Source organism: Apiospora hydei (genome assembly GCF_038363865.1).
Source record: "Apiospora hydei strain CBS 114990 chromosome Unknown utg000006l_segment0_segment0, whole genome shotgun sequence".
Taxonomy (NCBI): domain Eukaryota; kingdom Fungi; phylum Ascomycota; class Sordariomycetes; order Amphisphaeriales; family Apiosporaceae; genus Apiospora; species Apiospora hydei.
This window is the reverse complement of record NW_027117365.1, coordinates 1,445,808-1,465,279: the sequence shown is the minus strand read 5'-3', so window position 1 is coordinate 1,465,279 and position 19,472 is coordinate 1,445,808. Positions and strand designations below refer to the sequence as shown.

The 19,472-nt window shown below is 54.1% G+C and overlaps 3 protein-coding genes across 3 annotated transcripts; 1 reads left to right on the top strand and 2 right to left on the bottom strand.

Moving 5' to 3' along the window:
• Positions 1-781: 781 nt before the first annotated feature.
• On the bottom strand, positions 782-2,067 carry PG997_007660 (putative carbon repressor protein 1; the record flags this gene model as incomplete). Its single annotated transcript, XM_066811975.1, has 2 exons — positions 782-1,490; positions 1,553-2,067. 2 exons carry the CDS (start codon positions 2,065-2,067, stop codon positions 782-784), a joined length of 1,224 nt encoding a protein of 407 aa, XP_066667317.1.
• A 7,958-nt stretch (positions 2,068-10,025) lies between these two features.
• Positions 10,026-11,562, top strand: PG997_007659 (uncharacterized protein; the record flags this gene model as incomplete). The annotated part of the gene is made up of 6 exons (XM_066811974.1): positions 10,026-10,083; positions 10,164-10,368; positions 10,428-10,480; positions 10,562-10,857; positions 10,912-11,214; positions 11,272-11,562. The coding sequence occupies 6 exons, from the start codon at positions 10,026-10,028 to the stop codon at positions 11,560-11,562; spliced, it is 1,206 nt and encodes a 401-aa protein (XP_066667316.1).
• Positions 11,563-15,428: 3,866 nt separating this feature from the next.
• Positions 15,429-19,187, bottom strand: PG997_007658 (uncharacterized protein; the record flags this gene model as incomplete). Its single annotated transcript, XM_066811973.1, has 3 exons — positions 15,429-15,608; positions 15,658-16,742; positions 16,796-19,187. 3 exons carry the CDS (start codon positions 19,185-19,187, stop codon positions 15,429-15,431), a joined length of 3,657 nt encoding a protein of 1,218 aa, XP_066667315.1.
• Between the last annotated feature and the right edge of the window lie 285 nt (positions 19,188-19,472).

Genomic DNA, 19,472 nt, shown 5'->3' with positions numbered 1-19,472 from the left:
TGGCCAAACCGCCTGCCTGCGTTACCTAATAAATGTGTACCTGTCTCCCCCAAGTCCCCCGGGGCCAGCAAGCCTCTGGGGCTTGGTCGCAGCACATAATAACTGGATCTGGGGGTACATACCCTCTTTAATCTGCTTCCAATCGACTCATTCGCATGAATGTCGAGCCATGCCGGTTACCACAATTGCGCCTCTCCCTCCAAGACCTGGTTCGAGACCACACGGCCATACTGGAACCAAGTACATCATTGGTCCTCCCAACTTGCTCGGGGAGAAAGAACCGGGCGGCTCGGACTTTGAAAACCTTTGCGACTGAGGTCATCTGTCGCAGTATAATGTTGACATAGCATCGTTGTGCCCTGCCCAATTTAATACAATGGCTTCTATGCGCCGGTTGAAAATCGTTCACGAAAAAGATAGGTATTTGAGTTGAGTTGAAATAAGTCAATTGACACTCTCGCTTTTGTTGCCCTTTACATCCTCATCCATATCGGATACGCCAAGGAAACCCGAAAGGCGAAAACTCAAACAATGTAAGAGGAGAATCTAAACCGCCGATGAGGGTGTTGCGTCTATGCCATTCCACCATGAAAATCCCAAAACCTGCCATCACGCCTTCCTTTAAATGCCACATTAAAATGGGTGGAGGTAGACGCTCCCTCTCATCATGTTGCTCAAAACGCCGTCTGTCTATACCAAAAACCCCGTCTATAATACCATGGCCTAATCGTCATTCAAGTCGTAAATCGGAGATTCCGAGCCCACTATTTTTGGGCTTCTCCTACATGCGGTCGCCAAGGTCTCCAGCGAGACTGCCACTGGCCGAGCTCCGGCCACTGCTGTTGAACCCGTCGTTGGGCGCAAGCAAGTCGTGGACGGCTACTTTGGGCACCTGAGGAACAGGCAGTTTCCTGCTTCCATCGGGTCTGCTGATGATATCCGTCAATGAGAGGCCATGGCTGCGAGTAGTGTTGGTGGGAGTGCCTTGCGGTTGAGCTTGCTGGTATGTGTTGTTGTTGTTGACATCGAAGTTCTGCGGCTCCATGGGCGCGAGCGCGGGAGTATGGCCCAGAGTCAGATTCCGCAGACCGGGAAGCTCGATGTTGGCGTAGGGCCGGAGGCGAGGAGAGTGAGCAGGGGTCGCCAGGGGCGTGTGATCAGGTGTAGGTGATAGTGAGTCGTGTGAGAAGGTAGGGGAAGAGGGCGCGGTGGAATTAGGTGAGTTAGGCCTCGATCTCTTTGCGTGCCTAGCAGATTGCGAATAGTGGTCGTCGTGGTGCTCGTCATTTGAATGCGACCTCGACATGTGGTAGGCAGACAAAGACGGAAGATGACCGCGGGACGAATGCTGGCTATGAGAGTAGTAAGGATGATGCCTGACAGAATGGTGGTGTGGCACGGAGGTATATTCTCGCTCCACTTGGCTGGCAGCATTGCTGAGCATGTCATTGCTGTGGCCGTTGAGGGGGCTCCCGCCTCCGATGCCCCGGCTGTAGAGGTGAATGCCGGAGTGAGGAAGTGCATATGTCGAGTATGAGTGAGGGGGAGACACATTCGGCGAGACCAAGGTGGAGTTGGGTGCCGACTTGATCGATCTCGGCCCAGCCGGGGAGGCATCATGTGGTCTGAGAGGCCGTTCCCCATTATGTGGTGCGTCGGCTGCGTGTTCTTGTTGCCCCTGCGGGAGTTGGGGTTGTTGTGTATCCTGGAGTGACGAGTAAGCTCGTCCGAGCGTGAGAACTTCTTGCTGCAGCCGGGGAACTGGCAAGCGTGAGGCTTCTCGCCGGTGTGCGTCCGGATGTGGCGTGTCTGATGCTCTAACCGGTGGAACGCCTTATCGCACAAGGGGCACTTGTAGGGCCGGGGCAGTTCGCTGTGGTTGTTGTCGGCGGGTTGAGCGCCGGCAGCACCGGGCAGGGGCCCATTTGGCCTTATGACACTGACTGTAGCCATGTCCACGTCTCCGTCCTGGTCCAGTTTGAGCTGGTCGTTGTGGTGTACTGCCGACGATGCAGACTCGGGGTTCAGCAGGTTGGAAAAATCCACCGCTGACTGTGAGCGTTGCATGTGATCGCCAGCCAAGGGGGCAAGCAAGTCCAGCGGATTGCACTCTCTAGAAAAGGCCGGCAGCGACGGGGGATGCGGAGCAACCAAGCAACCAAGCAACCCTCGAACTATCGACAAATCCAGTATTGCTCTTTCTTGAACCGGTCCCCTGCAGTAATATCCAGCCTCGAGATTTCCAAAGACGACCAGGTTGGTGTTTCCGGTCGTGGCTCTGGGGCAGAGAACGAGGTGCTGTCGTGTCGTGGGCTATGTGGAAGGTGGTGATGGTGGTGGTGGTGGTTGTTGTAGGTTCGTTGCAAACTTCCCAAGGCAGGCAAGTCACTCAACGGTGGTGGTAGGTAGGTCCCAAAGTTCAGGTTCAGTTAGGTATTACTTGGGGCACAACTAGATTCGAGGGAGAATCTTTGGGGGGAAGGGGATTTAAATGACACGGGCGGGCCGGCAGAGCCAGTGTACGTGTGTGTGAGTGTGAGCGAGGTCCCCAGTCGATTTGATTTGGCAGAAGGGGAAGAAAAAAAAACAGGTGCTAGTCCCCATCGTACAGTGGGAAAGGGCAAGTACAGCATGTACCCAAGATTGATTACAGCGAACAGCCTCCCCCGGCCCAAGTACGGAGGTACCTACCCCAAAGCACGCCAGACCCAGAGCCAAGATGTGGGTGACCCCCTAAGCCCCCCCCAAAGATGATACCTAGCAGACCCCCCTCCCCTCCTTCACCTTCCACCACCCACCCCCTTCGCTCCGGATGGTGCCCTTGCTTTGGGACCAGGATCAGGCAGGCATGGGATGTACACAGCGCGTGGGACTGAGCGGGTGCGCGGGTGGGCCCCCAAAGAAAAAGGCCGGGGAGCCCACTGGACTGGACTGGACTGGGGGCAGTCCCTCGTACCAGTCTGCCAGTAGGTAATTCCTGCTGCCAACTCGAAGGAGGTACACTCCGGCCAACAATCGTGAGAATTGCATACCTCATCCGGTCTTGGCGGACCGCTTGGCCATGAGAAGCCGTAGAGTAACCGCCAGCATTTGGACCACTGACGAAACTGTATTATATATGTTATATATACATATAGCATTGGCAATTGCAATATGGGCAGCTTGCTTCGCTATTCGTAACTATTATGTCCAAGGCATGACGTTTTTCTCGTAATGGTAATGGAATTTCACTGATTACCTTCGGGGGGCCGTGAATATGGCATGGCACCTTTGCTAGGCGGTGCTGTTAGCAGTTTAAAATTGTCTCGCAGCCGGAACGGGACTTCCACGGCCTTCTCGGCACGCTTCATTTCCAGTTGCCAGATGGAACTGACGAGAAGCCATCATGTATTTTTGCCTGCACACAAAGTGCACACTGTTGCTGCCATCTTACCATTTCTATCCACCTTATGAACGCAATAAATGACCCTACTGGATGAGATCCACCCCAAAAGCCCCCAAAGCCCGTGACACAGTACTCGAGTACGGGGATGCTCTACCATGGGCATTGCTATTATTGTAGGTCGAGAGGTATCAGCCACTTTGGAAAAACGATGCAGAAACGCCTGCCTCTACGCCTTTGGATAAATATATTGTACCAGCGGGAAGCGCGCGTGTAAAAGGTCGGGCTGACTGAGTGTATTCGTTTTTGGCCATGTGCCGGGCGACGTAGTCCGAGAAAGGAAACATTTAGCAACCAGCATCCGCCCTGTCTTCGGTTTCTTCTTGTGACAGTCAATCGTACATCATGCTCTAAATGAAGTTGTCTCTCAGACGTTGCACGAAAATGAACACATTTGTGTGTTATGTCTTATCTCAGGCCCTTTCACCCCTGCGCTCACTGGCTCGTCATCGAAAGCGTGAAATCCGGGGCAAGGGCTCGGCCAGGGCTTGTTGCGCCCAGCAAGCTAGGTGCCCCCCGATCGATGACGGGCTGGCCTCCGAATAGAACCAAGTATATGCCTGGCTTGTGTTGTCTCGACTCTATTTGGGGCCGTTATGCCGCCTAGCTGGCTGCTGAGTTTACTCGCTGGCTTGGAGATTCAGCCGTTGTACCATCAACAGTCGGCCAAATTCCCCCTAGGCTCGTCCGCCAGCAACACCGAGAAGCTCTTAATGGACCGCCGATAGCCACCACTATCTATGAATGAAGATGGTATAACAGACTTGCATCACTTGGTTTTTTTCGATTGTCGCCATCTTCCGGCATCGTCTTCGCTCTGGAAGGGTGGTTTCTGCTGGTCTTGGCATCTTTGGATATCGACCGATTCTGCAAAGCACCCGCGTCGGACTTGGCTGACCTCAATGACACCTTCTCGCCCAGTTTCCACGATACCGCCAAGGTGGGACCGAGATGAAAGAGGGCGTGGGCGTGGGCTTAGCAGATAAGAGAGTTGCTGGCTGTCTCCCCAAAGCCGTGCAAATCAGGCCAAGGCTGGCGGTTGATGTGGAGCGCGCTAGGTGGGAGACGGGGGTACGCTGACGGGCTGAGCCTTTTCATCACGTTTCCCTCAGAAGTGTGCTCACACACACACCTCTCTACTACCAAGCGAGCCTCTCTTTCCGTTGCAGCGTGAGGCAACTACAGGGCTAGCAGGCTAGCTCGAGACGTCTAACTCGGTTCTGGTACGAGATAGACCAGGAATGACGCCCGGCATGGGGGCACAACAACCAGCTAGATTGACGAGATAAGCGCGGGGAATAGGGGAGGGAGGGGGAGGGGGAGAAAAAGGAGGAGCAGACGAGGGATCTCGAGCCTCTCAGCTATCAAAGGGCTTGCTTGCTTTGTTGGTTCGAACCATCACCGGTTGGTTACTGTCCGGTTTGTCGTTGAAGCTGGGGTAAAGTTATTTTACATTGCCGTTGCAGGGCGGGCCTATCACCACCGGCGATGGCTTCCCCACAGAACTTATCTAACTCTAATAGCCCGTCTGCCGCTACATAGTTCGGCGTTGATCAGTGTTGTTGGCCCAGCTCCGAGGATCGCTTACAGTACAAGAACTGCAAGAGTAAGTCGTCTCGCGAAGGATGGATACGGATGGTGTGACTCTCGTTCTTCAGGTGAGCCAAGTAAGTTGAGCAAACATCTGCCATAGTATGCATGCATGTGTGTATCGACAACATGGACTGACGCCATTGCCCCTAAAAGGCTGCTCAGCCGGACAAAGTTGGTTAGTTGTACTGCTTTCCCCCCCTTCTTCCTTTAGTTGTAGTATTGTCACATTCATTTATTAGAGAACGACAGCGCCTCTACCTTGGCTGACTGTTTCTGGACGAGCCATGAACATCATGGATGGCCCCATTATTGCCCGTCCCAACCAAGGCTCATGAAGTCAACCAACCTGGGGAACCTGCTACAACTGCGGAATTCCTCCATGATATGATAAGGAGAATGCCGGGCTGGTTGCGCATTTGGTTTCCGATGCTCGCAATGTAATATTGATAAACATGTGGGAAGGCGCTTAGGCGACAGGAACTATTTGTACGATCCCCATATTATGCTAAGCAACTAGTGTGAAGCCACCTGCGCCAACCCTACATACGTGGGGGAATAGAGATTCCCTCTCGCGAGCAAACCTCATTCTCCCATGGCCTTGGTGTTGTCGATCCCGAGGACCGGAAATCTCTAGCCACTTAGTATCACATGGCTCCGATTCTCCATAAGGAGCTTGGCCGTAGCAGGAACCATGTGCCCCCCAAGTCCCGGCCGCCGTCCCATCAGCCACGCTCGTGCAGGATTCACGAGGCTCTCGTGATGGTATAGGTATTCATGTGTAATAAGTCAGTTGCTGGGGATGAAACAAGACCGTACCTATCCTCTGCCAATGCTGCTACTACTGCATGTACTATAGCCCAAACATTTGTATATAGCTGCACAATTACATCCATGGTGAGCCGTTCTGTTAGTCATAGAAAGGGAGAATCAGCAGTTTTAAAAATCCCATTGTTGCCGGCGCCTTGTCTTGTCTTCGTGGGAATTGCGTGATCTACCTACTTCCAAATTTCCCCCACACTCCACACTCCACACTCTGCAATACTATCCCGTCTGGCATGGTAATAAATGTACGCGTACGAGATGGGGAATGATAGGCTACGTAGCCATGTACGGACATGCAGCAGCAGTAGAATGCTCCCTGAAACGACAGAGGCAGCCAGCAGCAGCCCTCGCAGTCGTTCGATTCGACATCGAATTCGGGGCTGGCCATACACATTGCTTGTTACGGCAGGAGATCAAACAGCCTGTTGTTTTCTTTCTGGCCAAACCAGTGTCACAATTAGGTATGTACATCGATACCACGCTGCTTCGGGGAGCTACAGATAATTTCCCGACGAGATTCGAGCCCATTTGGGGGATCGGCATGGCATATTTGTGTCCGACTATTGCATTTGTTTTGTCTTACTACTACAAGCGGCCCCAGCAAGTAGGGATTCATGCCGCCTGCTCGTCTGATTCAGAGCTGCCTATCGTATGCAGCCAGCATGAACGACATCTCTCTTCTCCTCTTTTTAGAGGGTTGCGTTGGTTCTTCCTTTTTTACTGCACTCGTACCGGCGAAACAACCACGGCGGACTGGCCTCAATGGAACCCTGGCTGACTAGCAGTGGTACATCCATGGCATATGGCAGCATACTACTACCTACCCAGGAAGGATCATGCAAGATCTAGGCCATGCCACAATGATTGATAGGCGGAATGCCCTTCCGCAATCGCCTGTTATCATACGGTGCCTACTCCGACACGCCTACATGCTTCAGTGTGTAGATAGCCAAGACAATCCTGGACCCTTGGTGCGTCTTAGCCAGCACCAACCTGGGGAAAATTGAATCGAATGCGGAGAGCTCGTTATCTTTTCCACTGCTATTACTTACCGAACCACCGCTATCGCCAACTACAGTACACTACACTCTCGCTGATGATTATCCGCAGCAGCCGCAGCTACCTAATCTAATCAATGTATTTCATCAAAGCGGCCGGAAACGTACCACATCATCAGTCACCATCACAGTATGAAGCGAAGACACGTACACCCGCCATAGCTAGCTGTGAAGGAAAATGTGTACTCCATCTCCCCATGAAACAACGAAGCGCAGGGCTTAGTGGCAATGCTTGATTTGGTAATCAGCTCTTGTTCCCCTTCTTCACTCTGCGCCATGGGCTCTATCTAGGCCTCAGCTCAGGTATTAACTCGTTTCGCATTGATACACGATCCATTGTGTGCTGTGTTGGGCGTTACCGGAACAAGGAGGCACAACACAGCAGTTCTCTACCAAGGTGGGCCGACAGAGGGATTCTGTCTCCAGTTTTCCATCACGGGCGTGCCGTATTCTCCCGAGGTGCCCCCTAGCATCGTGGGGTTTTGGCAGGCTATCCATCTCCCTAAGGTGCGCTTCTCGCTCGGAGTCGCGAGGGCCGGTGGAGATGACGACGGTGCAGCTTGAAAATTTGCTTGGCTCCTTGGGGAATTTTTTCTCCCATCGTGCCAGCTCGAAGCGATCCTGCTGGCCCTCAAGGTGACTGGACTGCTGCACACCCCGTGACACGTCTATGCCTTTTCGCACGCACCCAATAGTTGTTTGGATTTGCACTAATAACGCTCGAGGATCAGCATTGCTGAGGGGTGTAGTATCATGATTGTAAGGCTGACGGCCCCTCGATCATTACGGCGGCCAATCGAATGCAGGAAGCGCCAAGGACAGGTTAGATTAGGTACGTGTTCAGGAAGCGCTGCCTTCTGGCCGACGGAAAAGTGTTCAACCTGGGGCTAACTTTTTTGGGATGGTATCATCTCGGCCCCTTGGAGCAAAGGAACAGCTAGAATTGAAACAAGGCCCCGACACAGCGAGGAACCTGCAGTAACAGCTTTCTGCCAAGCGAACCTCGCCAGCCTGCATAGATTAATAACCGTGGGATGATTGACCAAGGCTGGACAATACCGTGTGTGCAGACTCACATAATACTGACGCAACCAGGGATCAGAGTCGCGGGCGTGGGCGGTCGAGGCCAATCAACGGCTGCGAATGCCACTCCACGTTCTTTCCTGATGTTCCAACCGGGAACTTGGGGTACGTAAAACTAAAACGGACCAGCGGCAAATCAATCCCACGCGCTCACCACACACCACACACCACACACACTCACTGCCAACGACCACGTTGTCACCTTCGGCATTCGGGCTCTTGAGCCGCAAACTCCACGCCGTGTACATACCCCAAAGAGGAAAGTCGTGAAGCGCCTCTCTACCCCGGTATACTGTGCTCTCGCAAGGTTGGCGGTATGCGGTATGCGGTATGCATTGACTTCCTATTGTCCTTTTTTCTTTTTCTTTTACCCTTTCTTCTCTCTAGTTTTTTCCTTCTCCAGATTGGCTTCCATGATGCGGCTTCCCCTAATGGTGGGGTAGGTTCGGCAAGATGGTCGGAGGCTTAGGACAGGAGGAAATAGACGAGGCGGTTGTTCATCGGCGCAATTAGACCCTTATTGCCTCACGCAGGCTCAATGGCCATCATCTTTGCAAGTGTGGGGTTTACAGGTCAGAGAAGGCCAGAAGGGATCTAGAATCTAGATCGAATCCAGGTACGATGCGGGGCGACAAGTGGCATGGCCAGGCATGGCTGGAGAGAAAGTCCCCAGCTTATCGCCGAGACTAAGGACAATGTGTACAAGAGTCTGCTCTCGGCCTTTTCCCTGGAAAAACGCTGTCCTACTCGTACGGGTCACTCCGTCTGACCGAATGGAGTTGCGAGCGAGTCGGTATCGACCAATATCGTCATGGGCAGGCTTCGCATTCTCGTTCTCGTTTTTGTCCCCGATGACAGGTCGGTCGACTGCCCCTCTAACCCGGACTGAGTCAGTCTATCTCGCAAACTGCCCTCTGGACTACGGTTGCCCACGTGCGTTCAGTTTGTCCAATAGGTACAGTACAATTGATGTGTCTACAAAAAGAGCCCAATCGCCCTTAACTGATGGTGGGAAAATCTGAGAAGTAGCCGGAGACCGCTGGCCTTCCCTCTAGCACGATAGTCGCTCCCGCTTCTGAGGCTGAGGAGTTTTAAGCCAATCAACTACCCTCCCCTTCACCCCACAGAATGGGCTTGGGGTTAATAACCTACCCTACCTCCGTACCGCGTTTTACTTGCTCGGTGCATGTACTGGCTCGCTAGGTATGATGCTATGCTTAGTTCAACAGACAAGAATGAGGCCTAGACACGCAGCTAACTGAAACATCGGAATGGCCTAACGTGCTATTTCTCCTCTGACAAATTGATTACTATAGCAAAGTGGTTAGTTACAGGCGTGCACTGAGAATAAAAGCATTTGATGGAAGCAGCGATTTTGCCGGTTGCCGGGACGGAAATAGCGTGCGTACCTGCAGCTGTGCTCTGGAGGCTGGAGGGATGGGTGCATTACCAATTTTCATTAGATGTGCACCCGTCTGCCAGGCAGAGCCACACACGTATGCAGCTCCCAGCTTCACCTTCTTTCCTTCGCCATGACCTAATATCCCACCTACGCAATATTCTACCTACATCATAGACTTCCAAGTTCGCGGACTTGAGGCGGAAGCTCCCCGTCCACCTCGGCTGCCACAGTGCTCAACCCAGCTCAACCTCGGCTGCGTTGTCTCACTTGCGACCGCAGCGTAAATCCGGCTCCTGTTGCATCTCCCCTATTGGGAACAAAATTTTCTCCTTGTTTCTTGTCCCCCGGCCGTCTTTGCAACCCCACCTTCGGCCCGTCTTCTAGCCACCTTCGATTGAGCCTGCCCTCGGGGGTCCCACATGGAGAACCACCGAGAAGGCCGGTGTCATATGATTCTGCTGGCGTGGTCGACCGACCGTACTCGTACCTAGTCCCGAGAAGAGACCCCAAGAGAGACCCCAAGAGACCTGGCTGCCTACTCAACAAACCCGGGGCTTGCGATTCTGGGACAATTCACATGCAGTGACGAAACGAAACTCGAAAGTTCTCTGCGGAATTGTGGGCCATGGAGTCTCACAGTATTCCCCGTCGAGACATCTCGAGCTTTGACCTACCCTCAACCCGTGAGTCTTATTAATCTTATAATACGGTTGCGTAAGACCGTCGCCGTGGGGGTGAGTGAACGCTGACTGGGCCTTTCTAGACAGGCTTCCAACTGTGTCGGCCGCGGATGCTCTCGAGGACCTGAGGACTGACCGATCGCGTTACGTCTCGACCGGACATAGCTCCTTGGACCATGCATTGGTCGAGTCCACGACCGACGCGGATAGCTCCCTTCCCGGGGGCTTTCAAAAGGGTCAGGTCAGCGAGATCTGGGGACCACCGGGATCTGGAAAAACGACCTTTGGGTAAGAATTGCGCTTCTCGGCACCACAATTGCTACGAGGATCCTAACCGGAGGCAACAGGCTCCAGCTTGCCAGCGATGCCTTAAAGCAGGGCCAAGGAGTTGTCTGGGTAGGTCAGTCTAATTCCTCCGTGCTACAACCTCTATTGCTTGCTTGCGCCGTCTAGAATGCACGCCAAACTGAAGCTTAAGCAGACGCGTTCCGCGGCCTGAGTGGTCCGAGGTTGGCTGAGGTGACGAGCTGCAAGCCAGAATCGCCGACGTCTACACAGGAGGCAACTGAAGTGCAGGACATGGTCCATTTCACATGTTCTAGCCTTGCACATTTCATCGCACTTTTATGCAGGCCTACCGCATCATGCATACCGCAGAGAGCCTCCCTGGTTGTGATTGATTCACTCTCTGCACTTGTAAACCAAACATATCCGAGAAACCAGGAAGCCCGAAATGGCCCTAAAGGAGGTAAATACCAAATGACTGGCGCGACTCGTGTATGCGGGGACGGTTGAGCTGATCTTGCCGTAGTGCCAAATGTTGCCGCACAGCGCTTACAGGTGCTTCAATTTATAATATCTAGTCTGCAGAAGCTCGCAGCAACACGGGATGTAGCTGTCGTTCTCCTGACCCAGTGCGCAACCCGGATGCAGACAGAACGAGGCGCTACTCTTACTCCGGCTATCAACGCTATGGTTTGGGACCAAGGCATCACGACTCGATTGGTCTTGTTCCGCGACTGGCTATACAAAGACCATGCTGTGGCAGGTGTATATTTTGCCGGAATCCAGAAATTGAATGGTAGGGCCCATCAAGGCGGACTTGGCGAAATCTTTGCATTTGATATTCAAAAGGTAGGTCAGCCATCGGAAATTGTCACTGGGGTGGTGAGAGCTCATTGAAACTGGCAGAACGGGTTTGTTGCCGTCCCCTACGACGCAGGCCAGCCACCAATGTACTTGTCTTCACATGCTCGCCCGAAACGGAAATTGGGAGACACGAATTTCGAGGTTGCAGACAGCGAAGAGGAAGACTACGGCTGGGATGCCGAAGATACGGACGCTATTCCGGCTATGCCACCGCAATGGCAGGGAAGCGAGGACATTCTTATCGGCCAGCATGACGAGGACGGAAACCGACTCGACGAAGCTTCCGACGCTGCATCGGATGCAAGTATCGAGCCCAATCAAGACGATGGCTGATTTGGATGATGCAGAGGAGGTCTAGTGAAGAGGAAACACAGGAGCGGTGGCTGCTGGTGGTGGTGGCATACGCTGAAGTTGTACAATGCAAGAAGTGGAGGTGCCAGCTCATCATTATGCAATATGAAACGAAACCTGCCTACAGTACGGTGTTGGCACTACGGTATTTTTATTATGAAAGCACACACGGCTGTCAACAGGGCAAGGCACAAGAGCATTTTCCTTGAATCGGTGCAATGTCGGCAGATCGCATCTCACGATGTCGAACCACTCCACATTTTCGGTCAATTCCGGCTTTACTCCCATCAGGCCGAGGGTTTCTTGCTGTAACCAACACGCTACAGTCGGAGCTGGAACACACCTGCACAACTCGACTGAGCAAGATATTACAGACTGAGGCAATCAGTGTCGTTCTCGCCGGGCCTGGGACATCGCCAAAGATGCTTACCGCACCTACTAGACTCACCCCCGTGGACCGTGGGGAACCCCAGCCGTCCCCTTCCCCATCATAATGAGCCCGTCTCGTCTCCAGAAAAAGCACACCTCAGGAGTGCGCTGTATGTACAGATATTAACAGCGGCGAGGCCCGAACGACAGCCGACCATTGATGCTGCGGCATGTTCCTACAGTCAGTACTTGGAGGGGGGAGGGGTCAGGCAATTGAATCTTGAGCTCTTCCCGTCGACCCTGGATCAGCATGCAGGTACTCTTCGGGCTGGAAGGACTTCCTTGATTCTTCTAGCTCTTGATCAGGCAGTTGGAGCGCGCCTTATCGATCGATCGCGAGCAGCAGTAGCTACATACGGTACGTTGAAGTACCCCGAATTTCCGCAATGGGTATTCCCCGGTCCAATTCGGCCGGAAATTGGTGCGTGGAGCGGAAAAGGGAGAGAAGAGCCACCGAGCGTTACATTGCATTTCCGTCACTTGCGATAAATCTGCGCTGCGATCTGTCCAAGTAAAAAGAGAGTGTGTATGTACCCTCCTCCTCCGCCACAACTCCTCCGTGTATAAATGGGTGCGCGTGTGGAGGGGGCCCATGGAGTCGACTGCAATGCTGCAGGAAAGGAATGTGAATGGCCGGCTCTACTTGCTGCTGCAATAACGGCCGAACCAGCGAAGCGGGTTGGCCTATTCCGAGGTCTGTCCAGGTACACACGACGCACAGTACAGGCCTGCCCCGACACCCCGACGTTTGCTTCCCTGTTTTCTGTGATATGTCTACTGTATGTAGCAGCAGTCGATGTTAGTGTGCTTTGCGACATGGCGGCGTTGCTGCGACACACACTCTCTCTCGGCTGGGAGCAAGCGATCCAATCGCTTTCGAAGCATCATCTTGGGGGGACACCCATGGTATGCCATTCACGACTGGCGCGGCCTTCCTACATATAGGCATCGAGCGAGCGCGGTAGGTGTGTGCAGGCATGCCCACACAAAATATAACGTATGCACGCCCAGGTGGTTTTTCCGTTCCTTACCCCGGACGCGACGCGCGCTACGGTTGGAGATCTCCCGTTCCTTAGCTGTTTAGGGCCAACCAAACCTTACAACGGGCGTTGGCGGTGTTGGGTTGGGTTGGGTTGGGTGGTGTGTTCCAACGTACGATATACTACTGTTCGGGCTTGACAAATGCGCAACCCCTGGCTCCGATAAGCGGCCATTGACGAAAATGCACGCATACGCACCACTCACTGCTACTGTGATCATATCCCGGTAGCTCCTGAAAGATAGCGAAGTGTGTGTGTGTGTGACTTGAACGTCGCTGTTGCATCCGCCAAAACTCGGAATTGCTGTTGGTGATGGGAAACGAGGAAACAAGTGCAGGTGGCATTCACGATGGTAAGCCGGGGATCTACAGATTGCAGATGGGAACGGAGATGGAGGGCTGGATTGGGGTTAGATATGCGGTTCGAGACTCCACACATCGATACCTTGCTTGGCCGCCCCCTTCTCCCCCTCGTTTTCCCCCCATGCGCTCACGCACCACACCTGCCAGACGCATACATCGAGACATACATACATACATTACATTATACATGTTTGCCTGGGCAGACAAGCAAGCCAGACTCCAAGAGAGGAAGAGAGGGAAGATCAACTGCGCCGCGCAAAGCATCTTAAACTCCATTGGGGTATATCCTTCTAGAAGTTAGTCAGCCGGTTCGCGGTCCGTCCCGAATACTCCTGCATGCACAATGAACGGTGTGTGTGTGTGCACTTGCTGCTTCATTCTCCGCCCTCGGCTTCGGGGGTTCGAGATAACCGTGCTCCGAACCATATGTTTTGTTTCGTTTGCGGGAGGGGTCGCGTTGAGCAGGGAGAGGGGCAAGCAGTGCTAGGCCGGGCATTATTGGTAGTGTAGTAGACAGAGAGATATGGATGGGCAGATAAATTTGCCTGTTGGAATTGCTATGATTGATCGGTTAATTGTTGGGTCCCCGGTAGGAAAAAGGACCACGATGTATGTACGATATCTGATGGTGCCAGGGTGGTCTGATCTTGGCCACCCCTACTCCCCTGGCGGGGAGGGAGGGAGGGAGCGGGGGAGGATAAGGGTCCAACTGTAGGTATGGAGCTCCGACTCCGCTTGTGTGTGATACGGTGTGGTCGTTGTCGTTGTTGCTGCCCGCCCGTCCTTGTCTATGTTACCGTTTGTCGCCTTCGCCTTGCGTGTTGCGGTGCGTCCGTGTGTGTGTGTGTGTGTGTGTGGTGCGTGTGTGGCTGCTGGTGCTGGTGCTGCTACTACTACTACTACTCCTACTACGTGCATATACGTGTGCGTCGTACGTGCCACACCCCGCGGATGGGGGGGGTAGTTACTACATGGCCTCCGTCGCCTCACGGGAGAGGCCAGGACGCGCTCCAAGCTGAGATCCGGGATCCGATGCCTGTGTGTCTCTCTGGTATGATGAAAGGAGCTGCTTGCTGAGAAGCAAGCCTGATTGGGCCAGGAGGGGAGAGCTTTGTAACATCTTCACTAGGCTGACGAGGAAAGGGGAAAGGGGCACGAGTATACAGATGGGAGAAAGAAAGAAAAGGAGAAGAAACTCAGGAGTGTGTGTGTGTGTGTCTGTGGAACCATCCCAGGATCTATGCCCAGACTGAATGTCTTGTTTCACCAACTCGACCATAGTCACAACCCGTAGCCAGTCTCGGGTGCGTGTCTGTCCAGTGTCTTTGCACGCCTTGCTGTATCGCTGTCTCTGGTCGGGTGGATGGACTTCACTGCCGTTTTCTCCAGAACTGCTTGCCAACCGTTTCAGACTTCTGGTTCAGAGGGGAGGTGATGCTCCGCCTCGCAGCAGCCGCCCTCACTGTACAGCGGAGGGAGACTAGCTACGTGGCAGGTGCTGGCTTCTGCAACATATAAGTGGTCATATAGAAAGTTCATTCGTTGCTAGATACAGGTCACGGGCCCAAGACTCCAAGATTCACCTGGCCCCAATTCATGTCCATATCAGCAGGACAGGCTACCGGTGTCCATCAAGCTCTACCGCGTGTACAGCCAATATGTGTGTCTTGGTCTCAAGCACGCTCCTGTGCTGGAAACCTAACATCAACATGATGGCAACTGCCCGATCTGATAGGGTAGGTAATAGGATTAAAAGTATTTGATTAAAACATGTATATACGTCTCATATTCAGGTAAGTAATAGGGGGCACAGGGGAATGATGTATACGCCTTCGCTATGGTGATTCGGCAATAAGCATGGCTAGGAGGCAGGGAAGCATGTCATCGTAATCTCTCGAGAGGTTCAACGGCCGTCAACCTCTTAACGCGAGGCTGTCAACAACCGATCAGTTCACACGTCTCTACTACTAACACCGTTCGTCATCTTTTTCGTATCATCAAAGCAAGGCTGGCTACCTCAGTAAGCCCAGCCTCCCCGTCGAAGACCCTCCACGGGGCTCATCGGCGGCTCCGACGTGGCAGGGCTGAGGGGGTTTCCGCTCCTGCCGCCGGCCTTCTTGGCCGCCCCACGGCCGACGATCTTCTCGGTCCAGTTCCAGACGGGGCTGCCGGTCCTCTTGGGCTCCTTGCTGCCCTTCTTGCGGTCTTCTTGCGACTTGGACCGCCGGTGCCCGCCATGGCCGTACGTCAAAAAAGTCATTATCGGCATCGCTCTCATCCTGGCTGTCAAACCAGTCACGGTCGCTCCATGTGACCGAGTCGTTCCTATCAAAACTCGGACGGCGGGGCGACGACGAGCCGGTGGACGAGGCCCGCCGGTGCCGCTTTGGCGACACGTGTCCGAGCGGGGGCAGTTGCGGGGGTCGGTCTGAGACCGAATGACTGGTCTTGAGACTTGGGGGCGTGCTGTCGGACGGCAGATCAGGCACCGCGTCTTCCGCTTCGCTGGCATCCGTCGAGGGCACCGGAGTGTCTTGTTGTCGGGGCTGGTCGTGGGGTTGGGTGGAGCCCTTTCGCGTCTTGGGCAGAGGGGCCTGGCTCAGCCTGAAATCCCTGTTCTCCGAAGCGCTCGGGACCTGTGCTCGTCGAACTTCGGAGCCCTCCTGGTCTGGCGGTTGGTTCAGTGACTTGGCCCGTTCATTGTTCGCCTCGTCCTCGTCATCCATCCGGGCAGCGGCGCTGTCGCTGAAGTGGGCATCTACAAGATGCTTCACGACTGGCCAGCCGTTGGCGTTTGCGAACATGCGTCGTACGAGGATGTTGTTGTGAGCATCGGGCTCCAGCTTGACGAGTACTTTTCGCCAGCTCATCCCTTTATGGTAAGCACGGGCTATCTTCTCTTCGACGGCCATACTGGAGCTGTCAATGACCTTGTCGGGGTCACGTCCCGGGTCGGTGCTAGCCATGTTGTCGTAGTCTCTCATGGAAAGGCCCGTGTCTCCATGGTTGATGATTGGGAAAGGACTCGACGAGTTACTGTCACCACTGGGGTTTTTCTTCAGTGACGCCGTAGGTGGACCTTGCGTAGTATGAGAAGGGGTTCTTCGACGGATCCCCAGCCCCGTGGGCCTCTTTTTCAATGGCGGTGGTGGAATATCAGATGGGTGATAAATCCGGTCATGGAAGATCGTCCTCGGGCGTGTTGAAGGGTCAATGAGGAACTCAACTGTAGGGAGCGCCGGGTTAAGGATGTCACCAGCAGCCTCGAAGAAAGACGTTCTTGGGGTGCTCCGCCCGTGCTTTCGTCGTTCAGCTCTTGGCCAGTGGTCACCTGAGATTGACTAGACCTCTTCGAACTCGAGTCGTCAGTCTTGATTGTTTGACTTCGCTTATATATCTTATCATGCTTTGATGGGGGAGACGGCGAGCGCGACTGCCCTTGCCCTTGCGGCAATTGTGGAGATTTGGGACTTTCCGACGACTTGAAGAAGTTTAGAAATCCGGACAGGGGGCCGTCGTTCTGGCCGTCCATACGCGGCTCCTTGTCAAGTTCTTGGTGCTGTTTAGATATGCTCCTCGTCAGGTTAAAGCTTCGTCTATCGTCTTCAGCAATGATATTGCTTGGAGGCTGCGGTACCTCCCGGTATTCTTCGCGGTCTGTGTCTGTCTCTGTCTCCGGTGTCGTCACTGTATCAATAGGGGGCAATTTGGGGGCTGCCTCGTCTTTGGGTGCCCACGGTATTGTTCGAGGGGAGGTCACATTGGCACCCGTGAGCTCTGCCCAGCCGAATCCAACCACTCTCTCAACCAATCCTGCTTCTCTGCGGGCCTTTTCCACACGCTCCAAGCCTTGCCAGTCGAGGAACAGTAGACAACTTGTGCGAAGCGGCACAATGCCATCGTTGACAACGTTGGAGTAGACCGTCCTGTTTCGGAACTTCTTCAATGCTGCATGTGCCGGTCCTGTCGGCAATATCCGGAGAAGGGGTTTCGATTCCGGTTGGACTTCACCCATGACCTTTTTGTGGGCAGTCTCGCCAAGGTTGCTCACAATGGCTCCCCAACCACTCCGTAACAGAGTCGGTGCTTTCCATGTCAGGCCAAGATCCTGACCTGTTTTGCCAACAAGTCCGAAATCCAGTGCAAACTTGACGTACCGAGGGTTCTCGTTGCTCAAACCTAACATGGGCGAGGCGAGCGTGATGAAGTTGATGGGACGGATCACATCGAAGAATACAGGTGAATGCTTCTGAATATAAGCGATCGCATACGTTTGGACAGGCCCACCCAGAGAATGGCCGATGAAACTGATACTGGTGATCTGAAAAGCGCGAGGTGGTACCGAGTGATTGGGATGTGTTGTGCCGTTCTTGTGGGCGGGCGTGTCGTGCTCATCGCCTTCATTATCTCCCGTGATAGCCGTCACGAAGCTCCCGGCCTTGGTTTTCACCGAGGGCAGATACGGCTGGTCCGGATACGTCATGGAGAGAATATAACGGGCGAGTCTCTTGCCCAGAAACTTGATGCCCCTCTCAGTTCGGGTAGCGTTCCCAGAGAACCCCCGTACGGCGACCTCCTCGTCCTCGTATTCCTCCTCCACCTCTTCCTTTTCTTCTTGGGGCTTCAGTTTCTCTTCGGTTTTCCCCTCGCTCTCCGGTCCTTCGGACTGGCTCTTTTGACGCTTGGCCTCTCTTTCCGCTCTCTGGCGCGCTCTCCTAGCCTTGGCGTCAATTTTGGCCTGTCTCACTGTACTGTCGATGCTCTCTTTCATGTAAAGCATGTCCGCCCCCAAGTTACTATGCAGGCCGTGTGTAAGGACTACAAGATGGACCTTCTTCTTCTTGAGCTTCTCGCTCTTTTCCTCGAGGGGCGTTTTGTTGGTGTCCGCAGATGCGCTCGCTGTATCTGGCGGATTCTTGACGACACTGACTGTTGCAGCATCCTTTCCGGATGGTGGCTTCCCGCGGTTCTCGTCCCACTCTGGCAACTGCGGCGTGTTCCACAAGCTTGCCGTATCGTCTACCTTGAGCGTGACTGCTCTAGAGAAGACTCCTTTCAGCTGCGCTGGATGATGCCCGTCCTTGGCGCCGATGCTTTGCTGGAAGTCGCTCACACGCCCCGGCTGCGGTACTTGTGCTTGGTTGCCTGTGACCTGTGCGCTTCCTAGGTTTAAGCTCTTCTCGTCCCTAGCCAATATAACCTCATACGCGACGGCGGCGGAGTTGGAAAAGATCACCTGACTGGCGACCTCCACGATCCAGGTGGCGCTATGTTCTTTCTTTTCTTCTCGTCCGCCTGTTCTCTCGTCGCCGAACTGCTGCCGTGACGGGCCCAAACCGGCGCTTTCTCTGATATTGTCCGGAACCAGTAGCTGTATGTTCCAGGTCCCGCCAGCCTTGAGCATGGGCTCGAACTCGGGGACGCCATAGCGTCGCGGGTTCTCGAACTTGACGTTCGGATCGTAGTGAGATGGCCAGGCGGATACATTGAGCGTATAGGGCCCGTGGACAAAGGCGGCGCGGAGGGCGACATTGGAGGTGTTGCGGATGCGCAGGTGCAAGACCTCGGGCGAGGGCAAGATGCGATCGTGGCTCGGAGTGTAGGTGACGGTGTAGCGAACGATCTCGCCAATCTTGACGCTACCGACCTGGTGAAGCAGGAGCATGTTGGCGGAGCGGTGGTCGGAGATAGTGTCCTTGGCGACAGACGGCTGCCGATCTTGGTAGACGGAGCGCTCACGCGAAGCAGATGCGACTTTCCGATAGAAATCTCCCATGGGCTGGGTGCAGTTGAGAGGGTGCTAGGTCGATGTCGGCATCGGTGTCGAGCGGACTTGGTGGTCAGCAGGCCATGGTGAGGAGATAGTCGGACACGGTTATATAAGGTTGATGGTGAGGTAAGTGGATAATAAATAGGAGTATGTATAAGTAGGACCGATCATTTGGCGACGGTGCTGTCGTGACCCCGGCTGACGTGGATGGCGGTTTTTGTATTCTAGGCAAGTGAGGTGAGTGCAGTCGAGCAGCAGTGCAGTAGTACTAGGTGCCGTCTGGGTGTGTCT